General features: G+C 42.4%; 1 protein-coding gene across 4 annotated transcripts in view; it reads left to right on the top strand.

The window, feature by feature from the left end:
• Positions 1–22,034, top strand: part of dock3 (dedicator of cytokinesis 3) — a 158,700-nt gene that overhangs the window by 130,200 nt on the left and 6,466 nt on the right. For 2 of the 4 annotated variants that reach the window (XM_031901129.1, XM_031901132.1), the window contains 17 exons: positions 683–768; positions 1,219–1,245; positions 3,356–3,451; positions 4,489–4,549; positions 4,641–4,734; positions 6,018–6,166; positions 6,956–7,042; positions 8,872–8,976; positions 10,586–10,727; positions 11,515–11,681; positions 13,360–13,446; positions 13,715–13,894; positions 15,563–15,646; positions 16,507–16,623; positions 17,546–17,661; positions 19,365–19,488; positions 20,960–21,107. In XM_031901129.1, coding sequence (XP_031756989.1) covers positions 683–768; positions 1,219–1,245; positions 3,356–3,451; positions 4,489–4,549; positions 4,641–4,734; positions 6,018–6,166; positions 6,956–7,042; positions 8,872–8,976; positions 10,586–10,727; positions 11,515–11,681; positions 13,360–13,446; positions 13,715–13,894; positions 15,563–15,646; positions 16,507–16,623; positions 17,546–17,661; positions 19,365–19,488; positions 20,960–21,107 — 1,870 coding nt within the window. The remainder of the gene's footprint in view (positions 1–682; positions 769–1,218; positions 1,246–3,355; positions 3,452–4,488; positions 4,550–4,640; positions 4,735–6,017; positions 6,167–6,955; positions 7,043–8,871; positions 8,977–10,585; positions 10,728–11,514; positions 11,682–13,359; positions 13,447–13,714; positions 13,895–15,562; positions 15,647–16,506; positions 16,624–17,545; positions 17,662–19,364; positions 19,489–20,959; positions 21,108–22,034) is intronic. The other 2 variants (XM_031901130.1, XM_031901131.1) reach the window with 2 other exon arrangements.

The following is a 22,034-nucleotide window of genomic DNA, read 5'->3' as shown; positions in this document are numbered from 1 at the left end:
CTATTAAGAGTGAAAGTAGAGTTACTTGTTCAGACCTGGTATGAGCAATCACTATAGGACCTAGAAAGTTTAGGCTGGGGGATCAACCCAAGTCAGACAGCAGACAGCAAACTGCAACAATGGCATACAGAGGCAAAATGAAAGAAAACTCAGATGCTTGCTTGTAGAACAGTCACCAACTGAAATGATGCCACCAGCAGGGCCTCTCAGTGGATGCCATCTTCTGTCTGCCTTATTGATGGCTTCTCAAAGTTACATATACAAGCCTACCTATCTCTGTACAGCTACCATTGCTGTTCTGTAGTAACTAGACAGTAATCATATAAAATCACTGAACTGATGTGGGGTTAACATTCATAAATCTGTGTTGTAAACTATATTATTAGTATTAAGTAGGCAGTTAGTAAGCTACTCGCTATACATATTGGCCTATAAAAGTCACAGGTTTGTACCCTCTGTCTAGCTTTATTGTATTAATATTACCATTCTGTTGTTGTCGTTGAGTTTTATTTTTTAATAATCACCTAATATTGCTTTGGGATGGTGCTATAAAATTGATGGGGCCAGGATTTCCCAACCTGCAATGGAACTCTTGAGCACATTCAATTATATTGAGGCCAGAAGTCTCTAGCTCATTTTTTAGCTTTTTGTTGCCATCTCAAATACTTTTCTCTCACTATAGGTAGAGGCTGAGCTTATTGACAAACTGGATAGCCTTGTGTCAGAAGGAAAAGGGGATGAAAACTATCGAGAGCTCTTCAGCCTTCTGTGAGTATCTGACTTCATTAGGGGTAATTATCTGGGGAAGTGGGGCCTGGGGGAGGAATACAGAGAAAATTAAGGGCAATTAACAAAATCCTTACATTTATTTATTTGCCCAGTTCTAATAATTGTTACTTTTTCTTGTGGAGGTTGTGGGCTCTCTTAATGCAGGTAATGAGGTGAGGTAGAGGGCTTTGTAAAGTTAATTCCAAAACAGCATTTTTGTGAAGAATAGCGTTTTTCGTACCCAATTGAAAATTTTATACGGCAGAACTTTTGAAGCATATCCTTCTTTAAAGCTGATTACAAAGACTAAACCCAGGGTTCAGGAAAACAACTAATTATAAGCAATAGCTATTTGGTTTAAGTTCTCCTTTAATATTAAGATAGATAACATCAGAAACAAGGGTATCATGATTTCTTTGTATTTATACCCTTTCCTCACTGCTGCAACAGCTCTCAGCTGTTTGGTCCCTACCCCAGGTAAGACTGACCTGTAAATGTACCTGTGTATTAAGGTTCCAAAGTGTGTACATATGTGTACTGTGTTTGTATGCATGCATTTCCCCTTGTGCCTTGTATATGTGTGTTTCTGTATTGTGTTATTTTCATATATTTGCAGCATGCACATCCTTGTCTTTGGATATCCTCCCTTATATATGGCTCCCTTTGATATCAGTCTGCATGCATTGCTTTCTCCTTGCCTTTCCTCCCCATGTACAAAAATATATATTACGGAACCCCAAGATCCTGATTACACTTATTTGTTACACCTGGTACACATGCTCTATAAAACTTTACTGTAGCACCAATGTGTATAGACACACAAAAATTGACCAGCACCATATCTTGCAAATGACTGGCCAATGAGGACAGTATTACACTGATACTGTGGGAAAAAGCCCTGCATTGTAGTTAAACTAAACCTATTCATTTGCCTAAATACATTTCATTTTGCACTGATATAGTAAAGGAGCCTTAAGATATGTACCAAAAGCTTAAGCTTCCAGCATAAAGCTAAAGACACAGAAGGGCTGGATCATCACAACCCTCTGAGGCCAGAACTAGACAAAGGCAGATGCATAGCAAGCAGTAGTGGGGTATGAAGTTACAATTGGCAGACAGACAAGCAGAAAGCGATGTAAGTAAGCGAGTAGCATCATGAGAAGGGGGGTGGCTGCAACAGTGGGGGTGCAAGCGGGCTGGCCTGACTCTGCAACCTTCTCAAGTAGAACCCAATGATTAAAACACAAAATTTATGCTAAATTGCATTAGTACAGTTGTCAGTAGCAACCAATTAGGTCTTTGTTTTTATTGTAGTAGAATGTTCAAAACTACTTTCTGATTGGTTTCTACTGCAGTTGTGCAAATTAGCACCTATGTTTGTAAATGAGCCCTCCTGTGTGCACTGACAGTTATACGCCTAACTGTGAAATGCGCTGTGCAAGTCCTACAGTGTTACCCTGCCTTACCTGCACAAGCGTTTGCCAAAGACAACACAATCCCAATCCAGAGGAATGAGAAAGAAACTGTCAGAGGGCAGAGCCATGTAAAATACACATGTGCCAGTAGCCTAAGGCTGATTATACTGGCTGATATTCTATAAATGTTACTGAATATCCTTCAGTTCAGAGTAGGAGTGCTTTGTTGCTAGCAGGTAGCTTGGGGCATGTGCTATAAAGACACCCATTTTTCTACTTGCCCTTGTAAATTATACAAAGCTACAGCTGTTACCTGAAGCTAAGCAAGCTGCGGATCTAGAAAGCAAACAGTCACATCTTCTGCGTGCCAAGGACACTTGTTTCAGTAAGAAGCTCTAAATTAAGTAGCAAATATTGAACTAACGACAAGCTAATTGGGCACCATGCTCTGACCCGTGTAACTAATTCGTGCCATATGGAAAGAGGCAATTACAGCATTCCCTGTACTTACACTGGGCAGCAGGTGATCTGCCGTGGGAATACCTGTAAGCAACAAGCAATGTCCCAGGCCTGAAGCGCTGTCCTAATGCAATGTTGTGTTTATCCGCACACTTATGTTACCATCATATCCGTATATCCTGGCAATCTGTACGGCCTAGCAATCAGTATATCCTGGCAATCTGTACGGCCTAGCAATCAGTATATCCTGGCAATCTGTACGGCCTAGCAATCAGTATATCCTGGAAAAATGTCACTAGGGAGTCACTTTTTATTGGGCCTCCATGGGTCTCACTGTTATTAAAATGCCAGGGCGTATTGTCTGGATGGATTTGATAAGTGAGGTAAATGACCCAACATAGTAATAGTAATATTATCATATCAATACTAAATGGTAATAGTGGGCACTTTGTGCTCTGTTCATAAATAAGCCACAGGTTCCCACAATGCCTTACACAAAGTTGCACTGTTGGTGAAATGGTTTTGGCTTCCCCCTGTCCTTTCTCTTGTATAGTAACCCTTTCCCTGCCTGCTAGTATTCGCCCTCTTTCTGGCTATCCCTTCCGGTTCCTTCCTTAGTTATTGCGGCTTGCAGCTTCCATATTCTGACTTATAAGGTGAATGGGGCTGCCAGTCTTATGTATAAGCGTTCTCATTGTGGCCTTTAACCTCAGCCTGCTGGAGAAGATTGAACAGGAGACGTGGAGAGAGCCGGGTGCCTCGTTTGTTACATCGGTAACGCGTTTGATGGAAAGACTGCTTGACTACAGGTAACACTTCCCATTACGGCGAAATTGGACTCAACGCAAGTGAACGTTGATAAGAACAAACAGTTCTCAAGTCTGGCTGGCTTATGAGATCTTACAGCCCACTGGAGAGAGTGTAGATCTGTGAATACCAGCAGGCTTTTTATAGCCATTAAGCATTTCAAATGATTTTCTTTTTGGTTGCTTTTTAGCTGCATTTACCAAGAATTCTGGAGCCAATACACTTTAACGCTGTGAGCCTTTATGCACTCCCCAGCTAACAATTTAGATGGCCTAACTACGTGCTTATTAGGCAGTTAAGGTCGGTGCACAGTACAAATTGCATTGGAAGGCTGCAAATGCCATGCACCCCATGGTTCCCATTAAGCTAATGACTTTTTTTTTCCTATTTGAGTGGAATAAAGCTAAGACAGAATCAGCTCAAATATACACAAACTTCTGGAATCTTAATAATGCGCCGCCTGAGACTGAGCGTTTGGTACATTTACCTTATTTGCACCGCTTCTCAGTGCAGCAGCATATCTGACATTGCCCTGGGCCCTGTGTCTTAATTTGGAATGGAAACGGTAGCTTGGTGGTATACAGTGGTTAACTAGAGCACCTGGGGATCTGATAAAGAATTTACACCCCTTTATCAATTCCTACACCATGGGGTATAGTGAGTTTACCTCATTTCTCCGCTGGAGCACATGCAGAAGAGACCTTGCAGGGCCCTTGTGTTTGGCCCTGTCTGCTTATTAAAAAATAACTATGGTCCCTACCCAAATGTCCAGTTGCAGAACCCTAAAGCTTCTGTCCCCAGATCTTACTGTTTATGCGTAGTGGTCTCCTCAAGACCCCATAATTCAGTAGTTATCTCTGCACTTTTAGGACAGAGTAACAGAAGCAAAGTACATGTGGCTCAGGTGCCTGCAGGTTTACAGCATAACAAAAGCCAGGGAAAAAAATAAAGTATAAGGTCAACCATGGAGTATGGCAAAAAAAACAAAGAGGGTATGGTGTTTGAAGATAATAAGCTGGCTGCTTGTTTTTTATTATAGGGACTGTATGAAAGGTGAGGAGCCTGAAAACAAGAAGCTGGGATGCACCGTCAATCTGATGGTAAAGAAAAGGAATAAATCTGTTTATATGGGTGGTATTGGATATGTGTGTATATGGAGGAAATGTATTTGCCTCTTTTCCATTTTAACAGAATTTCTATAAATCAGAAATAAATAAAGAAGAAATGTTCATCAGATACATCCATAAGCTCTGTGACTTGCACCTTCAGGCAGAAAGCTACACAGGTATGTACTGTATAGTAACAGCTAGGCACGTCCTTACAGGCAGAGATACACAGAGATGTACTAGAATTATACAATTATGCATGCCTTTACACTGAGATATACAGTATGTGTACAGCTAGACATGCACATAGGCAGAGAGATATACTGGGATGTATTGTATGTGAACAACTAGACATGCACTTACAGGCAGATAGAGAGTTACATGGAGATATATTATATGTGTATAGCTAAATTAGCACTTACAGGCAGCTAGTGTGCCATTATCACATACAATTACTGCCCCCAGAACTGTGTTTTCAAGGGGATCTCAGAAATTGAATTGATGTAAATTTGCTCAGGGTGCTTCTTTGAGCGCTTTTGCAATTTACAATGATTTCTATTTTCAGTGTTTTTGAGTCTTGAGACTGATAATACTATGCATTCAGCTCAGCAGCTGTCTTTCAGAGTTTCAGCATTTGTAGGGTTCATCGACAGAGTTGCTGATACACTGACTTCTAAAGACAGCTGCTGAGCTGAAAGCCTGGCATTAGCAGTCCAAAACTGCTAATAGAAAAACAGAAAAGTCTATGAAAAATAGAAAAAATAAATATAATTTGTAAAAGTGCTTACCCTGAGTAAGTTTACATGCTCTATAAACTTTTGGCTTTTTTCCCACTGTGCAAAGCAACTTGCACCTGAATGGCAAATACAAGTGAATAATACATGCCAGATAGTTGGACAGCTATCCTGTTCCTTAGAGTAATAACCCTGTACAACCATAGGGCTGTATGAGTGTATGAAACCTTTATAGAGGCCATAATAAGCAGAGTCTGCCATCTACTGGCCAAACAGCATAAATCAATGGAAGTAAAATATGGAAGAAAAATAACCCTTTTGCTAGAATTCAGGATACTAAGAGGAAAAAAGGTAAGCAACTGTATTCACTAGCAAATAAGTGAATTTCACCTTCTTTGTTTTTAATGAGAAACAACCCAGAGAAAATGAACTTGTGGTGACTCTGTGTGTGGCAGAGAGTCTTACACTAGACTAAGACATATGAAATGCACTGCAGATGGCTACAGACACTAATAGGGAGGGAACAGATATGACAATAAATACTCATAAATAAATAATAAACAATAAATAATGAGGGTCAGCATAGGTAAATGGGCCCAGCATCTCTCTACTAGAATAACATTCTTACCCTTTCTCTTTCTTTCTTTCTTTTGGTTTTTAATCATTTTCGTGAATCTCTCTCTCCCCTCATCCTTTATTTTAAATTCCCTTTCATTCTGTATTCCCAGAGGCAGCATTCACCTTGCTCCTTTACTGGGAATTACTGCAATGGGAAGAGCGCCCCCTAAGGGAGTTTCTCCATTACCCTGCTCAGAGTGAGTGGCAGCGGAAAGAGGGTCTGAGCCGCAAAATCATCCATTACTTCAATAAGGGCAAGGTGAGCTCAGTAGCAAAAGGACAGATCTGGGTTTGTGTTTTTTAGATTTCCAACGACTGAAATTGTTCCTGTTGCCTATAAAGGTCTGACGCTGTATAAGGATTTATTGACCCATAACTCTGACACTGTATAATGCTGAATGAGAATGCTGCTTTTACCCAGTTCTAAACAGTGAGCTTATAATGTCATTTAGTAGTAGGGCAAGGTACACCAGTATTTTGCACCTTGCCCCTGTAGCATTTCTTGCCTACACCTGTAGGTGCAACACATTGCGCATTGCATTGCAAGAGCAGTAAACCATAGCAACCAATCAGCAGGAAGCATTTACTGATCACCTGTTTAAAAGCAAACATCGTATTGGTTGCCACTGGTTACTGCTCCTGGGCTAACTTAGTGCCCTTTATTACATATGGGAGAATTGCCTTAGTATTAGCATCTATTTGCAGCACTCCATATATTAGGCTGGAGGGATGGATGTAGGTTCCACTGCCACAACCCCTAACTTTGATCATCATTGATGATTGACAAATGATGATCGACCAGCCCATTAAATAGTGACTGTCTATCGCATCTTACAACAGCCCCTCTGGCATTTGCCACAATCCATAGATTGAGTACAGGGCTACCTTGTGCCCATGCAAGCTGCTTTCTACAAGGTTTTGAATGCAGATTGCACAAAGGACCGAATTCTTACACAACTTCAATTCTAATTGTACACACAACTTTATAAATGTACATTTATTAATGTTTACACCATCCTCTGTTTCTCCGTTGGCTTCTTCTTTTTAGTGCTGGGAGTTCGGGATTCCTCTCTGCAGAGAACTTGCTGCTCAGTATGAGAAACTGTATGATTACCAAAGCCTGAGCTGGATCCTGGTGAGGCCTGGTTGCACTGTGCCTGTTCCCCTCGCTCTGCTCTCTCTCTCTATGCTTATTGTCCTGCTGATGCTTTCTGCATGTTTGCGGCATTCTTTGCTCTCACAACACTGCCTGTACCATCTTAAGTGTTATTTGTACGGTAGCCCAGCACACCTTCTTCACTTGCCTGAGGGAAACCTTCTATCCAACAACTATAGCAAAAACTATAGAGGTAGCAGACTCTGCCTCTATACCAGGAGGTATAGGGGGCCCAGTAAGGCACTGATTGATAAGCAGTTCAATATATGTTTAGGAAAAACATAGTATTCCAAAAGTTTAGGGTGGCCCTAAACTTGCCCAGAAAAATCTAGTTACGCCACTACACTCTCCAAAGGCCTTCCCCCAAGGCTTTTATGTTCTCTCTTCACTCATAAGACTCAGTCATGCAGTAATATAAATATAACAGTCAGGGTCAGACCGAGGCTACCGACCCAGGGCCCCTATCCCCCCGCTGGCCCAGTCTGACCCTAATAACGTTTAAAGCGCAGTAACTGGAGAAAGCTGAGTGGGCACAACGTATTTTCCCTGTGGAACTAAATGTTTTCTCATACTGAGAGGTTTAGGGGTGTTGGTTGACCACACATTCCATGAGGAATAAAACGATGGCATATGCAGAGCAAGGAGGAGGCTGAGGTGGAGCTTGTTCTGGGGGGAGTAAATGTGGTATAAAGTCCGTAGGGTTGTTGAGAGCGGGTTTTTGGGTTGTGGGAAATTTATCAAGACCCCCATCTGATCTGTTGATTATCTCCTAAGATTGTAAGCTCTTTGGGGCAAGGATGCCTAATAATGAAGCCTTTACCAGTAAATTTCACTTCTTGATATAATGTATAATATATATTCTCTGACATACCTCTTTTTATTTTTCTGTTAACTGTGCCTGTAAATCCCTTAAATGTATATTGAAGGCTCTATACAATAAAGATATATGTGCTGCTCTGCTTCTCCCCTGTTGCACTTTCTGTATTCTCTATATGCTTTATAATGCCTGCTTAGCTTGTACATTCGCTTTGCTGCTCCTCTTTCTCTTTAAACAAGACATAGGCAACTTGCTGCCCTCCAGATCCTATGGAACTACAAGTCCTATCCCACCAGCAGCTGGAGGCTGTATAGGATACATTGGGGTTGTATTTCTATTATATCTGGAGGGCCAAAGGTTTGTGGTACCCTTCACTACTTCCATTCTAATGCTCTCTTTTTCTGTTTGCATTATTATTTTAGTGTGCATGTCCCTAAGCAGCCTCTTCTCTTCCTCCCCTCGTGCCCTATGTACTGATTATGCTTTCCTGAATTACTTACCAAGCAGAGTTTCAAGCCCCACTCCATTGTTAGAAGCAACCCATAGGTCCATGAACAAACTATTTTGTATAGGCAGCAATGTACAGTGGCCCATTACATCAAACAATTTCCCGTTATAATAAGATTCTTAATGCAAGAGTTCCTTGTCTATTGTAAAGATGTCTGTGGCTTTGCCAGTTTCTACCATGTACTTTCCTGGTTTATGTTTAAGTATTCTATTAGCACCCCTTGAGTTTGGTCATAGCCTGTTCAGAGGGAATATGTTCTGTACAACTATGGCCCCCTGAACTTAACATATTTAGGCAAGTTTAACATCAGACTGTAACATCTTAATGAAATATATATACAGTATATAATTTACTGTGATTATAAAGGGTTGAAGTGATTTTGTAAATAATATATAAATCTGGACCCTTCAATCTATTCTGCACCACTTTCTCTGCAACTTCTTTTCCATTTCCGACTCCTCTTGTCTCCTCCTTTTGATGCAGAAAATGGAGGCCTCTTATTATGATCACATTATGGACCAACAGCGGCTGGAACCTGAGTTTTTCCGAGTAGGATTTTATGGAAAGAAGTTTCCTTTCTTCCTGAGGGTGAGAGCATTTGTGAGCCTTTCCTGCCGTATGTTGGGTACCTCACATGTCTTGCTTGCTCAGTATCTCCCTCAACTACATGGAATTCCTACTATTCCCTTTGTTTGCCTCCCACAAAGTACCTCTTATCCTGTTCCCCAAGGCCTGCGCCCTCCATACCCTCAGTTTGTGTCTTATATCATCAGTTCCGCCACCCATGAACCTATTAACATTGGTTACATGGAGGTCACAGAAAATGTCAGCTGTGAGACTTAAGTAAATTCTATTATGCCACCGCATAAAGTGGACCGTAAAGTTGGGTACTTTTTTGAAAGGTAAATTTAAATTTCACAATACATTTTTCACACTATTTGGTAAAGATTTATCTAAATCTTCAATCTTTATATGTGAATGACGCAACCTGAGGTTTTAGTACTCAGTGCAGCTTATAGCAGTCACAGATATCTCACTTGATAAATGTTTCCGTTCTCATAACAGTCAGGAAAGTGTTGGATTCCCCAGTTTAATATATGATTACTCTGACTTAGTCAACAGACTGGACTGGGCTTGATCCATCTGTTGACTTTGGTTTGACTATGGTGATTCACCAAAAAAATAGCATGGGACCCATTTTTTGGATCCATACATTAAGAATGCAGGACTTAGTACCTTTGTCATACAGTGGATGTATACCAGTCCTAGTAGAATATCGGTACATTAATAGCACAGTATAATTCATGAGACTGGTACTGTACAAATGAGATATATTGGTCATTTAAGACAAGTGCAGAGTGCAAAGTGCAATTTATGACACAGGTCACCATGTGTTTTTTCCCAGAATGCAGCATTTTCCCTTATAATTCTATTGGAATTGTGGCCCCGAGGAGGAGTTGTGTCTAACGTGCACAACTGCACTTGCACTGTTAAGTGAATTGGACACAACTGCACTGAACATTTTCTGTGCAGGATTTCTGGGATTTCTGGTCCTAAATGAGCCCTATAGGGTTTTTTTCTGCCTCCAATAAAAAAATTAAAAAACATTATTATTAAGAGATCACTGCTCTAAAGCAGCCTATGAATCCTCTCATTGATTCTCTGTGCAGAGAGAAGGGGGATAGTGAGTTAGAATTAAGTTAACTGCTGAATTTATAGGGGCAGGCTATAAAGATTTGGGCTAGGATCATTGATACCTTTAGGTAAGCATTAAAACGCATTATTATAAAAGCATTATTAAGATTTCGAATCTCAGATAGGCCCAGATATACTTAGGGACACTGTCATAAATTTCAGGATCAGCTGAGCAATAACTTTATCTAAAGATTTAGAGTCAGCTTACTGTTACCTTTAGCTAATAGGCAGGGAAAAATCACATTATTTTTACATTGTACATTGGGCATAGAGATCACTGTGCAGAGGGGAAATACATAGAGGGGTAGAAAGGATCCATTGGGCCAGGTTGTGCTCATAGTTTTCCTTTGATCACCTTAAGCCTAGCAGCCTTTGTCCTAACCTGCAAGAATCATTGTCCCACTAAACCCAATCCGCACAGTCTTTTCCATTAGTGACCCCCTTCCGTCTGTGGTTAAACCAGCAGCCCTTGTACATCCTGAACTGCTCATTTTCTCTGCAGAACAAGGAATTTGTGTGCAGGGGGCATGACTACGAGCGTCTGGAGGCGTTCCAGCAAAGGATGCTCAGCGAGTTCCCCCAGGCGATTGCAATGCAACATCTTAACCATCCCGACGACACCATTCTGCAGAGTGATGCTCAGTGTATCCTGCACTGTGGGGACTTTAGCAGCTTTGCTTAATAGGCCATTAGGTTTTTAAGGGACATTGCATTGGTCAGATATTGATTTAGGAATCAATAAATACTTTTGATTACCCTTTCTTGGCCAATAAGACCAATAAGCACTTGACCGCTGAAAGCACATAGATTAGTAAGACATCCTGTGCAAAATAACATCTGCCAGTATATATATGCTGAATATTTATACAAACATAAATGAATGTAAGTCCAGTATAAGTCCAGATATTTCCAATAAGGTTAGAACTAGGGATGCACTGAATACATTATTTTGTCATGTGGTTTTAAGGATTCGGTTTCGCTAAACGCTTAGATTAAGACGAATCATGCTGAAAAAGGAAAAATCTTTGCTGAATCCCGACCCAAATCCTGGATTCAGTGTATTCCTGGTTACAACAGCATTAGACCATGGTGTGTGTCCCCATTGCATTGATCCGTGCTAAGTATTAACCCAAGACAGACTACACAGTGAACAGAAGGTTACTGGATACAATTAAAGGTACATGAGTGCATGAAAGTAAAGGTTGGGCATATTACACCATGGAGGGGATATGAATGAATGAAAGCAATGAAGGGCTGATGATTGAAAGAAAATAGTGAACAGTACATGACTACATGAAAGGTAGGGCACAAAACTAGATGAAAGCAAAGCAGAAGAGGTAAATGAGTGTATGAATTCTTTGTGTATGGAGCAAATAGGCCAATGTTCTGTCTTTATTATTACTCTGTTTGCTCCATGACCCTTTCCCCCAGATCTGCAGATTTATGCAGTGACTCCTCTCCCAGACACCCCAAACATTTTGCAAATGGATCAGGTTCCAGATAGAATAAAGAGCTTCTATCGAGTGAACAATGTCCGGAGGTTTCGGTATGACCGACCGTTTCACAGAGGAACACGGGACAAAGACAACGAGTTTAAGGTCAGAGGCCAAGGGCCTATAGTAGCAGTGGGGGGATAATAGCCTCTGGGAAGGGACTGTGGCTGTGGGATAGCAGGTATAGTAGGGAGAGATGGTGCCTATAGTAGCAGTGGGGATAATAGCCTCTGGGAAGGGACTGGGGCTGTGGGATAGCAGGTATAGTAGGGAGAGATGGTGCCTATAGTAGTAGTGGGGATGATAGCCTCTGGAAAGGGACTGGGGCTGTGGGATAGCAGGTATAGTAGGGAGAGATGGTGCCTATAGTAGCAGTGGGGGGATAATAGCCTCTGGGAAGGGACTGTGGCTGTGGGATAGCAGGTATAGTAGGGAGAGATGGTGTCTATAGTAGCAGTGGGGGGATAATAACCTCTGGACAGGGACTGTGGCTGTGGGATAGCAGGTATAGTAGGGAGAGATGGTGCCTATAGTAGCAGTGGGGGGATAATAGCATCTGGGAAGGGACTGTGTCTGTGGGATAGCAGGTATAGTAGGGAGAGATGGTGCCTATAGTAGCAGTGGGATAATAGCCTCTGGGAAGGGACTGGGGCTGTGGGATAGTAGGGAGAGATGGTGCCTATAGTAGCAGTGGGATAATAGCCTCTGGGAAGGGACTGTGGCTGTGGGATAGCAGGTATAGTAGGGAGAGTTGGTGCCTATAGTAGCAGTGGGGGGATAATAGCCTCTGGGAAGGGACTGTGGCTGTGGGATAGCAGGTATAGTAGGGAGAGTTGGTGCCTATAGTAGCAGTGGGGGGATAATAGCCTCTGGGAAGGGACTGTGGCTGTGGGATAGCAGGTATAGTAGGGAGAGATGGTGCCTATAGTAGCAGTGGGATAATAGCCTCTGGGAAGGGACTGGGGCTGTGGGATAGCAGGTATAGTAGGGAGAGATGGTGCCTATAGTAGCAGTGGGATAATAGCCTCTGGGAAGGGACTGTGGCTGTGGGATAGCAGGTATAGTAGGGAGAGATGGTGCCTATAGTAGCAGTGGGGGGGATAATAGTCTCTGGGAAGGGACTGTGGCTGTGGGATAGCAGGTATAGTAGGGAGAGATGGTGCCTATAGTAGCAGTGGGATAATAGCCTCTGGGAAGGGACTGTGGCTGTGGGATAGCAGGTATAGTAGGGAGAGATGGTGCCTATAGTAGCAGTGGGGGGATAATAGCCTCTGGGAAGGGACTGTGGCTGTGGGATAGCAGGTATAGTAGGGAGAGATGGTGCCTATAGTAGCAGTGGGGGGATAATAGCCTCTGGGAAGGGACTGTGGCTGTGGGATAGCAGGTATAGTAGGGAGAGATGGTGCCTATCGTAGCAGTGGGATAATAGCCTCTGGGAAGGGACTGGGGCTGTGGGATAGCAGGTATAGTAGGGAGAGATGGTGCCTATCGTAGCAGTGGGATAATAGCCTCTGGGAAGGGACTGGGGCTGTGGGATAGCAGGTATAGTAGGGAGAGATGGTGCCTATAGTAGCAGTGGGGGGATTATAGCCTCTGGGAAGGGACTGTGGCTGTGGGATAGCAGGTATAGTAGGGAGAGATGGTGCCTATATTAGAAGTAGTGTAATAGCATTCATAAAAACACAATGGCTGTGGGAATACAGTTGTAGTAAGGCAAGATGGTAGAATAATAAAATTTTAGTACAATTGCAAATAGACTCCCTATTGTTTTGTTGCCTTGTAGAGTCTATGGATAGAGCGCAGCACTCTTACACTATCTCACAGTCTTCCCGGGATCTCATGTTGGTTCGAGGTGCAGAAGAGAGAGCTGGTAAGGTTTATATGATGGGAAGAGCTTGCCTGTGGTGTTTGTAACAGAACAGTTAGTGCAAATGACGAGCTTTATAAATGAAAACCTGCATAGGGAACCATAGTGCAATGGAAGTTTACATGTATATATTACTTGAAATAGGAGACCTTAAATGATGGAAGGGTCGCCTTATACTGCCTAGATGCATTCATACTAAATGTTCCATTGATGTGATAAACTGCAGGCCAGATTTTATTCTGAAATCTGTATTTGTATGGTTTATTACCAGGTGGAGGTCAGCCCGCTTGAGAATGCTCTGCAGGTTCTGGGTAACAAGACTCAAGAGCTCCGAGCCCTCATCACTCAGTATCAGCACCATAACCTACACGGCAACATCAACTTGCTCAGCATGTGTCTCAATGGCGTCATAGACGCTGCCGTGAATGGGGGAATCACCCGCTACCAGGAGGTGAGAAACAGAAATAGGGGTACCGGGTTGTGGGGAAATGAAAGCATTGGGAGACTGGGAAGCGCAGCCTTTGTTTAATGATTTCTCCCTGGCCCCAGAGTTTATTAGGGATGGATTCTTTGTAGGTCACACGTTTTCCAAAATATTTTTAGAAAGAGGTTTAGGATCATTAAAGGATAAGTAAACCTTTCAAATAAGTGAATGTTAAAATGATAAGAGTTGTATTGCAGTTTTGCAAAGATATTGCCTTCAGTACTGTGGTATCAAGAAACAACATTGTTGACCCATTATCCAGAACAACATTGTTGACCCATTATCCAGAATGCTCGGGACCAAGGGTATTCCGGATAAGGGGTCTTTCCGTAATTTGGATCTCAACACCTTAAGTCTGCTAAAAAATCAATAAAACATTAATTAAACCCAATAGGATTGTTTTGCATCCAATAAGGATTATTTATTTCTTAGTTGGGATCAATTCCAAGGTACCATTTTATTTCTACATAGAAAAAGGAAATCAGTTTTAAAATTCTGAATTATTTGATTATAATGGAGTCTATGGGAGACGGGCTTTCCGTAATTCGGAGCTTTCTGGATAACGGGTTTTTGGATAAGGGGTCCGATACCTGTATAATCATCAATCTGCAATGGAAAAGTTATACGGGATAATGCTGAATTTATTTTGTTACAAAAGGCTTGTAGGGTCCAATTGCGAACACATCATCAATAAATCATAACCATATCATGCAGTATTGTTGACACAACTGAACACTTCTCTGCTATAGCTTTCTGCCTTCGACTGTACAGTTACACAAACTGACAGATAATATAAACTTAAATTTCTCTGAAACTAAAAAAAAATTCTTTAATGTCAATTGCAAAAAAGTTCTTACAAAAGAACCCTGAACAATATTACATTAAGTTATTTAAGGGTTGTTCACCTTTAAATGAAATTAACTTTTAATATGCTGTAGAGAGTGCTATTCTGAAAGAATTTGCAACTGGTCTTCAATTTTTAATTTGTGTTTTTTTAATTATTTGGCTTTTTGAATTTCAGCTGCTATAAGGTTGCTAGGGTCCACATTACCCTGCAACCAGGCAGTGGTTTGAATGAGAAACTGCAATATGAATACAAGTGGGTCTAAACAGAAAGATAATAGAAAGTATCAAAAGCAATAGAATTGTAGGAAGTCTCCATCAGACTATTGTAGTGTCTGTCGTCATAGGACTGGACCTGATCTAGCAGCCTAGGGTAGAATTGCTACACTCGAGTCAGTCCCAGGGTTGTAGTGCCCAGACACCTATACCTCTATACACCTATACCTCTATACACCTATACCTCTATACACCTATACCTCTATACACCTATACCTCTATACACCTATACCTCTATACACCTATACCTCTATACACCTATACCTACTGTTCATGGGCAGGTAATGTGAACAAATACATGCTGGGTGATAGCATTTCCCAGACTGTGGGGCTTTGGCCTTCCTTGTGGACAAAACAAATGTTTTTATAATCCCGTACCCTGAACCCACAGTGACATCAGCTGATGGAAACAAGGTGTGTTCTGGGAGATTTATCCCACTCCTGCTTCCTATTCACCTATTATCTTTCTCTATTCTCTTCTCCTTCGCTTTATTCTCACTGATCACTATCTGGCAGGCCTTCTTTGACAAAGAGTACATCACCCAGCACCCAGAGGATGCAGAGAAGATCAGTCAGCTGAAGGAACTGATGCAGGAGCAGGTACACTAGTCATAGCCGTGTATACTGATTCACTGTGTTACAGCCAAAGGGAAATGCACGTGGCAGATGTGATGGGGGAACTGTATATGTTTAAACACAATAACATGGAAAATAACACATTTCTGCAACGGCAAATATTACCAAAAGTGAAGAATTGCCCATAATAATTCCATAGCGCTGTCCTAAACAAGTTCATGTTTGCTAGCACTATGCACCTACACTGGGGCTAGAGGCTCAAGGGAGGGATGGGGGGAGGAGTTTATTGGCTGCAGGATGTTTTTCTTTATACTTCTTTTCAGTGTAAAAATTAAACTGGGTAAAATAGATAGACTGCGCAATTTAAACATTGTTTTCAATATTGTTAGTTAGGCAAAAATGTAATCTATAAAGGCTCCAACCTTTATGGGCAGATGTTTAACATAATGACCAGAACACTACTTCCTCCTTTACAGCTCTCTAAGCTGTTAGCAGTCAGTAATCAGTGACTTGGGGGGGGGGGCATGTAGGACAGTACTGGTCAGTAAGTTTGCTTTTGAATCTGACCCGCGAACAGTTATGTCCCATGTCCCCCCCCCCCCCCTAAAGTCACTGACTAGCTAAGAGGTTAGAGAGCTGAAAGCAGGAATAGTGTTCTGGCTATTATGTTAGACATCTGCGCACTCCAGCCTTTATAGATTACATTTTTGCCTAACTAATTATATTAGAAATATGTTTTATTTTGCACAGTCTGTTTTACCCAGTTTCATTTTTATACTGAAATGTTTCCTCCTACACTGCAAAAACATACAAGCAGCTTCAGGGCAGTGATTAATGAAGAAAATTCCATGTGTTTCATATACATAATGGCTTGCGTGTTCCAGGTCCATGTTCTTGGTGTGGGGCTGGCTGTACATGAGCGGTGTGTGCACCCTGAGATGCGTCCCCTTCATAAGAAGCTGGTGGATCAGTTCCAGGTTATGCGTTCCAGTCTGTACCAGGTAAATGCAAGTTAAAAATGAGAACTAAAAATATTTTTGGTTAGAAATACCATATTTTATATACTGAACTTATTGCACCAGCTTACAGCTTCAGCGTCTCTATAACGGTAGTGTTCCAGGCCTTCAAAGTTGTCACAAGAGCTTCCCATCTTTGATTCTGTTAGAAGTGTCAGTGGCACTGCACATGCTCAGTGGGCTCTGGGCAGCTGTTGAAAAGCTAAGCTTAGGGGTCATCACAAATTATCAAGCCAAAATGAGGTTCCTCTGTCATATAAACTGATGCTACAGGGCTGATTATTACATTCTGATGCTAATTGTGCTGGTTCTGATCAAGTACTAATAATCTGAATAAATTACTAATCAGCCTTATATTGTGACATGTATATTCTATATATACAGTATATTGTGAGTGGGCCCCTAAGCTCAGGTAAGTGCCAGCAGCACAGAGCATGTGCAGGGAATCAGCAGAAAAGAATATGTGGGGCTACTGGGGCATATTTGGGGGCACAGACCTTCCCTGCTAAAGGGCTGTGGGTGCCCCTATTTGCCTTGTTTCTTTAGTTAAGTTTTAGAACAGCTCCTGCCCAATTTTTATGAAGCTTTAGGCTCCACAAAACATGTTGGAGTGCCGTTTGCCTCTGTTGCAAATACATATTATCTGTAGGGAATAATTTGGGGCTGTTTCAAATTCAGTGATTCAGCCAAATCTGGAGGATTCGTTAGTGCCGACTCCCACTCTTCCCCCACCCTCCGCTCACGCGATTGCTGGCAATTTCCCTGCCAGCACCCAAACCCCACTCCCCACTGCAGACTGCAGATGTAAAGCTTTGAGATTTGGTGAACTCCTCATGTTTTATTTTGATAAAATACTGTTAATCAGACTTGCACACCTGATATTTATATGTCTCTTGTATCACCCCAGGAGTTTCCCACAATGGAGAAGATGAACCTCTCTTGCCCTCCCCTTTCTCGTAGCAACATCTTGTTAGCACACGGACCTATGAGCGCCGACAGTGTGCGACTATTACACAGGCATAGGTATCCAATGCATTTACCTGTGTGGGTCCCATGTTTGGTTTAGTGTGTGTGTTTGGTGCATCCCATTACAGGTGTCCGTATGTCAGTGTGTTACATTACAGGTGTCTGTATGTCAGTGTGTTACATTACAGGTGTCTGTATGTCAGCGTATTACATTACAGGTGTCTGTATGTCAGCGTGTTACATTACAGGTGTCTGTATGTCAGTGTGTTACATTACAGGTGTCTGTATGTCAGCGTGTTACATTACAGGTGTCTGTATGTCAGTGTGTTACATTACAGGTGTCTGTATGTCAGTGTGTTACCTTATAGGTGTCTGTATGTCAGCGTGTTACATTACAGGTGTCTGTATGTCAGCGTGTTACATTACAGGTGTCTGTATGTCAGCGTGTTACCTTATAGGTGTCTGTATGTCAGCGTGTTACATTACAGGTGTCTGTATGTCAGCGTGTTACATTACAGGTGTCTGTATGTCAGCGTGTTACCTTATAGGTGTCTGTATGTCAGTGTGTTACATTACAGGTGTCTGTATGTCAGCGTGTTACATTACAGGTGTCTGTATGTCAGCGTGTTACATTACAGGTGTCTGTATGTCAGCGTGTTACCTTATAGGTGTCTGTATGTCAGCGTGTTACATTACAGGTGTCTGTATGTCAGCGTGTTACCTTATAGGTGTCTGTATGTCAGCGTGTTACATTACAGGTGTCTGTATGTCAGCGTGTTACATTACAGGTGTCTGTATGTCAGCGTGTTACATTACAGGTGTCTGTATGTCAGCGTGTTACCTTATAGGTGTCTGTATGTCAGCGTGTTACATTACAGGTGTCTGTATGTCAGCGTGTTACATTACAGGTGTCTGTATGTCAGCGTGTTACCTTATAGGTGTCTGTATGTCAGCGTGTTACATTACAGGTGTCTGTATGTCAGCGTGTTACATTACAGGTGTCTGTATGTCAGCGTGTTACATTACAGGTGTCCGTATGTCAGTGTGTTACATTACAGGTGTCTGTATGTCAGTGTGTTACATTACAGGTGTCTGTATGTCAGTGTGTTACATTACAGGTGTCTGTATGTCAGCGTGTTACATTACAGGTGTCTGTATGTCAGTGTGTTACCTTATAGGTGTCTGTATGTCAGCGTGTTACATTACAGGTGTCTGTATGTCAGTGTGTTACATTACAGGTGTCTGTATGTCAGCGTGTTACATTACAGGTGTCTGTATGTCAGTGTGTTACATTACAGGTGTCTGTATGTCAGTGTGTTACATTACAGGTGTCCGTATGTCAGCGTGTTACATTACAGGTGTCTGTATGTCAGTGTGTTACATTACAGGTGTCTGTATGTCAGCGTGTTACATTGCAGGTGTCTGTATGTCAGCGTGTTACATTACAGGTGTCTGTATGTCAGTGTGTTACATTGCAGGTGTCTGTATGTCAGCGTGTTACATTACAGGTGTCTGTATGTCAGTGTGTTACATTACAGGTGTCTGTATGTCAGCGTGTTACATTACAGGTGTCTGTATGTCAGCGTGTTACATTACAGGTGTCTGTATGTCAGCGTGTTACATTACAGGTGTCCGTATGTCAGCGTGTTACATTACAGGTGTCTGTATGTCAGCGTGTTACATTACAGGTGTCTGTATGTCAGCGTGTTACATTACAGGTATGGCTGTAAAATGATAAATGTTTGTTATTTGCCCCTTAGTCCTCTGGTTGTTCTGAACTCCGTGCGACATTCCTCCTCCTCTCTCTCATCACACGCATCCAGCGATACGGGGACAACACCCACAGCTGGGGACAGTGAGAATGAGGACCCCTACTCCATGCAGGTACGGGGGCCCCTTGAACCTCAGTTGCATATTTTTTATACCAATGTCCAAAATAATTGGCCCCACATCTAGCAGTAATGCCACTTAATGATGCAGTAGTTTGCTAGTCACAGAGATGGGATCCCCCAAACACCTACTATGGAGATCATCAAATAATCCTGCAGCACCCTGGGAACCATAGCCAGAGAGTAGGCACCATATTCAGTAGAAATTTCTTAAGCATTGAATGGGGTAATGTAATGAGTTACCCCTATTTTAATAAATGAGTCCCTCAGACTTGAGGGCTCGTATCTGATTCCACTCTCTTTAATGCACCCAAAAGCTTCACAGTGCAGCCCTATCTGCACTCAGACTTTTTCTATTGGACCAGATGTAAAAGTTATCATTATTACTGGATTTTTTTTTACTTTGCCTATAGCAGCCAATCCAATTTTTCCTTTAATTTTCTAACTTTTAGTAGACTGATCAAAATGAATTGCTCATTCATTGCTATTGGCCATTTAGCACCTGTGTTAATAATTAGCCCCTAAATCCCATAGTAGCCATTTATACAAGCCCATCAGGCACACAGGCTGCAGGATGTTAGGAGAGCACCAGAGTAATCAAACCAACACTTCAATAAGGATTATTTATATCAGGTGTATCATTGTGAGTGGGCACAGACTGACTCTGTTTACAGTACCTGATACCATTTTGTGTAGATAGTGGGAAATTAAATGTTCATTTTTAAAAAGTCATGTGTGTTTTTGCCATTCGCTGCCTTGCGTACAGATATCGGCACAGTGCCGGTTGTTGTCCATATTAAAATTAAAAGTCAGTGCCTGAATTCTCAGAGGAACTGATTAGTTTGGGGCCCCTTTTGTAACCTTGTAAGGTTGCCACTGCTTCCTGTCTGAGTGGCTGCACTTTCTCACTCTCTTATGTGGTTTAATCCCCACCAGGTCTGGGATTCAAAATAGGCCCTGGCATTTTAAGTGCACATATGCCCAAACGGGCCCAATAGACTGTCTATTGCATCTTACAGCAGCCCTTCTGGCATTTGCCAGAACCCACAGATTCCCAGCCCAGGCCTGTTGCCACCCAACTCTATTGACTAGCTAAAGCCGCTGGATCATATACAGCCCCTCAGTCGGTGAATGGGGTGAGACTGGTGCTTAGCCAGGCAGCAAGTGAGGAGGTGTGGGGGTCCTACAGTCATTTGAAGATTCAGATATTCTGGTTGGTTCAGGCAATGAGCACAGAGACACACATTTAACCTGAGGCTTATGCAGCTGAACGTCTCGCCCTTGAGAAGATTCAAGGCTCACAGGATACAGGACAAGTGCACAGTGTTACATATGGGGGTGTTGAACAAAGTAACAAGGAAAGGGGGTCTGGGTGGGAGAAGGGTTCTTACCTGTGCTCTGTCTGTCTTTGGCATTCCCTGTCAATGTATATTGTCTATGAGTCACTTTCTCTGGCTGTCTTACAGATGCTGCTCCCGCACTCTCTACATGCTGGCTCTATCACTAATGTTTCTGCATTATCTTCATCCTACACAAGCCCCTCCTCCTCTAGCCTCAGTTCCACTCACTCTGCGCCATCGCAGCTTGTTAACTCAGCACCTTCCAGCACTCGAGGTGGGGGCAATGGCCTACAGTGGCTAGATAGTTTGAGGAAAGATATGTTGAGGTGTGAAAATGGCTTCTAGGAGACCTTTGTAGGCATTGGGGAGTCCAATGAAGAGGGGTCAGAAGATAAGCTATAGGAAGTGCAGTGGGGCCCACAAAGGGATGACAATAAAAAATCAAGGATTTATTTAGAAATTCTGAGTGGAATAGGGTCCCATAAAATTCTGCTTTGGAGCAGCCCATTGTTTTGTTCCACCTAGGGTTGCCAGTCAAGGCCAGGGCCGGTATTACAAATTTACAGGCAATTTACTTGCCAGTAAATTTGTAATAACTAGTTATTCCACCCCCAGCCTGCCTCCGATCCTCCCCTTTTCTCCTGTATTAGCTCCTATACTTAACAATTTCTGCCACTTCCTTACTTTATGACACACTTAATGTGACAATCCGCCCCTTGAACGTCACAACCCCAGCTACTCTACATCACAGCTCCGCCTACTTGATGTCATGGCCCACCCCCTTGTGAACATGCCACCCAAGCCAGGCCAGTATACTTATTTTATACAGGTGGCAACCATAGTTCCAGCACTTGTCCTTATAAATAGGTCAGGATGCATTTCAGCTGGGAAAGGCTGATGCTAGTGTAGGGGCTGATTCTAGGCCTATCGGCAGGGCCAGAATCAGTCCTATGGCCTTAGACTTAAATGGAAAATAGAACAATAGCAGGAAACTCCCTGACTGTGAGTGGTGGTTGTTTTCCATTTACTTACCCCATACACAGGCTGTGCTGCAGGTTACTGTGGGCACAAAACTATTCACTACATTTTGAAGAGCCTAAGTTGCTATATTACCTGCCTGGGCTGAGGCTCTCTCTACAGACTGCAATAGAGCTTGTGGGGAATACCTAAGCTGAGTCCAGCACTGCAGCAGCTCCCACCT

The sequence above is a fragment of the Xenopus tropicalis genome, chromosome 4, assembly GCF_000004195.4.
Source record: "Xenopus tropicalis strain Nigerian chromosome 4, UCB_Xtro_10.0, whole genome shotgun sequence".
Lineage (NCBI taxonomy): Eukaryota > Metazoa > Chordata > Amphibia > Anura > Pipidae > Xenopus > Xenopus tropicalis.
The sequence above is the reverse complement of the archived record's forward strand: the minus strand, read 5'-3'. Positions and strand labels throughout refer to the sequence as shown.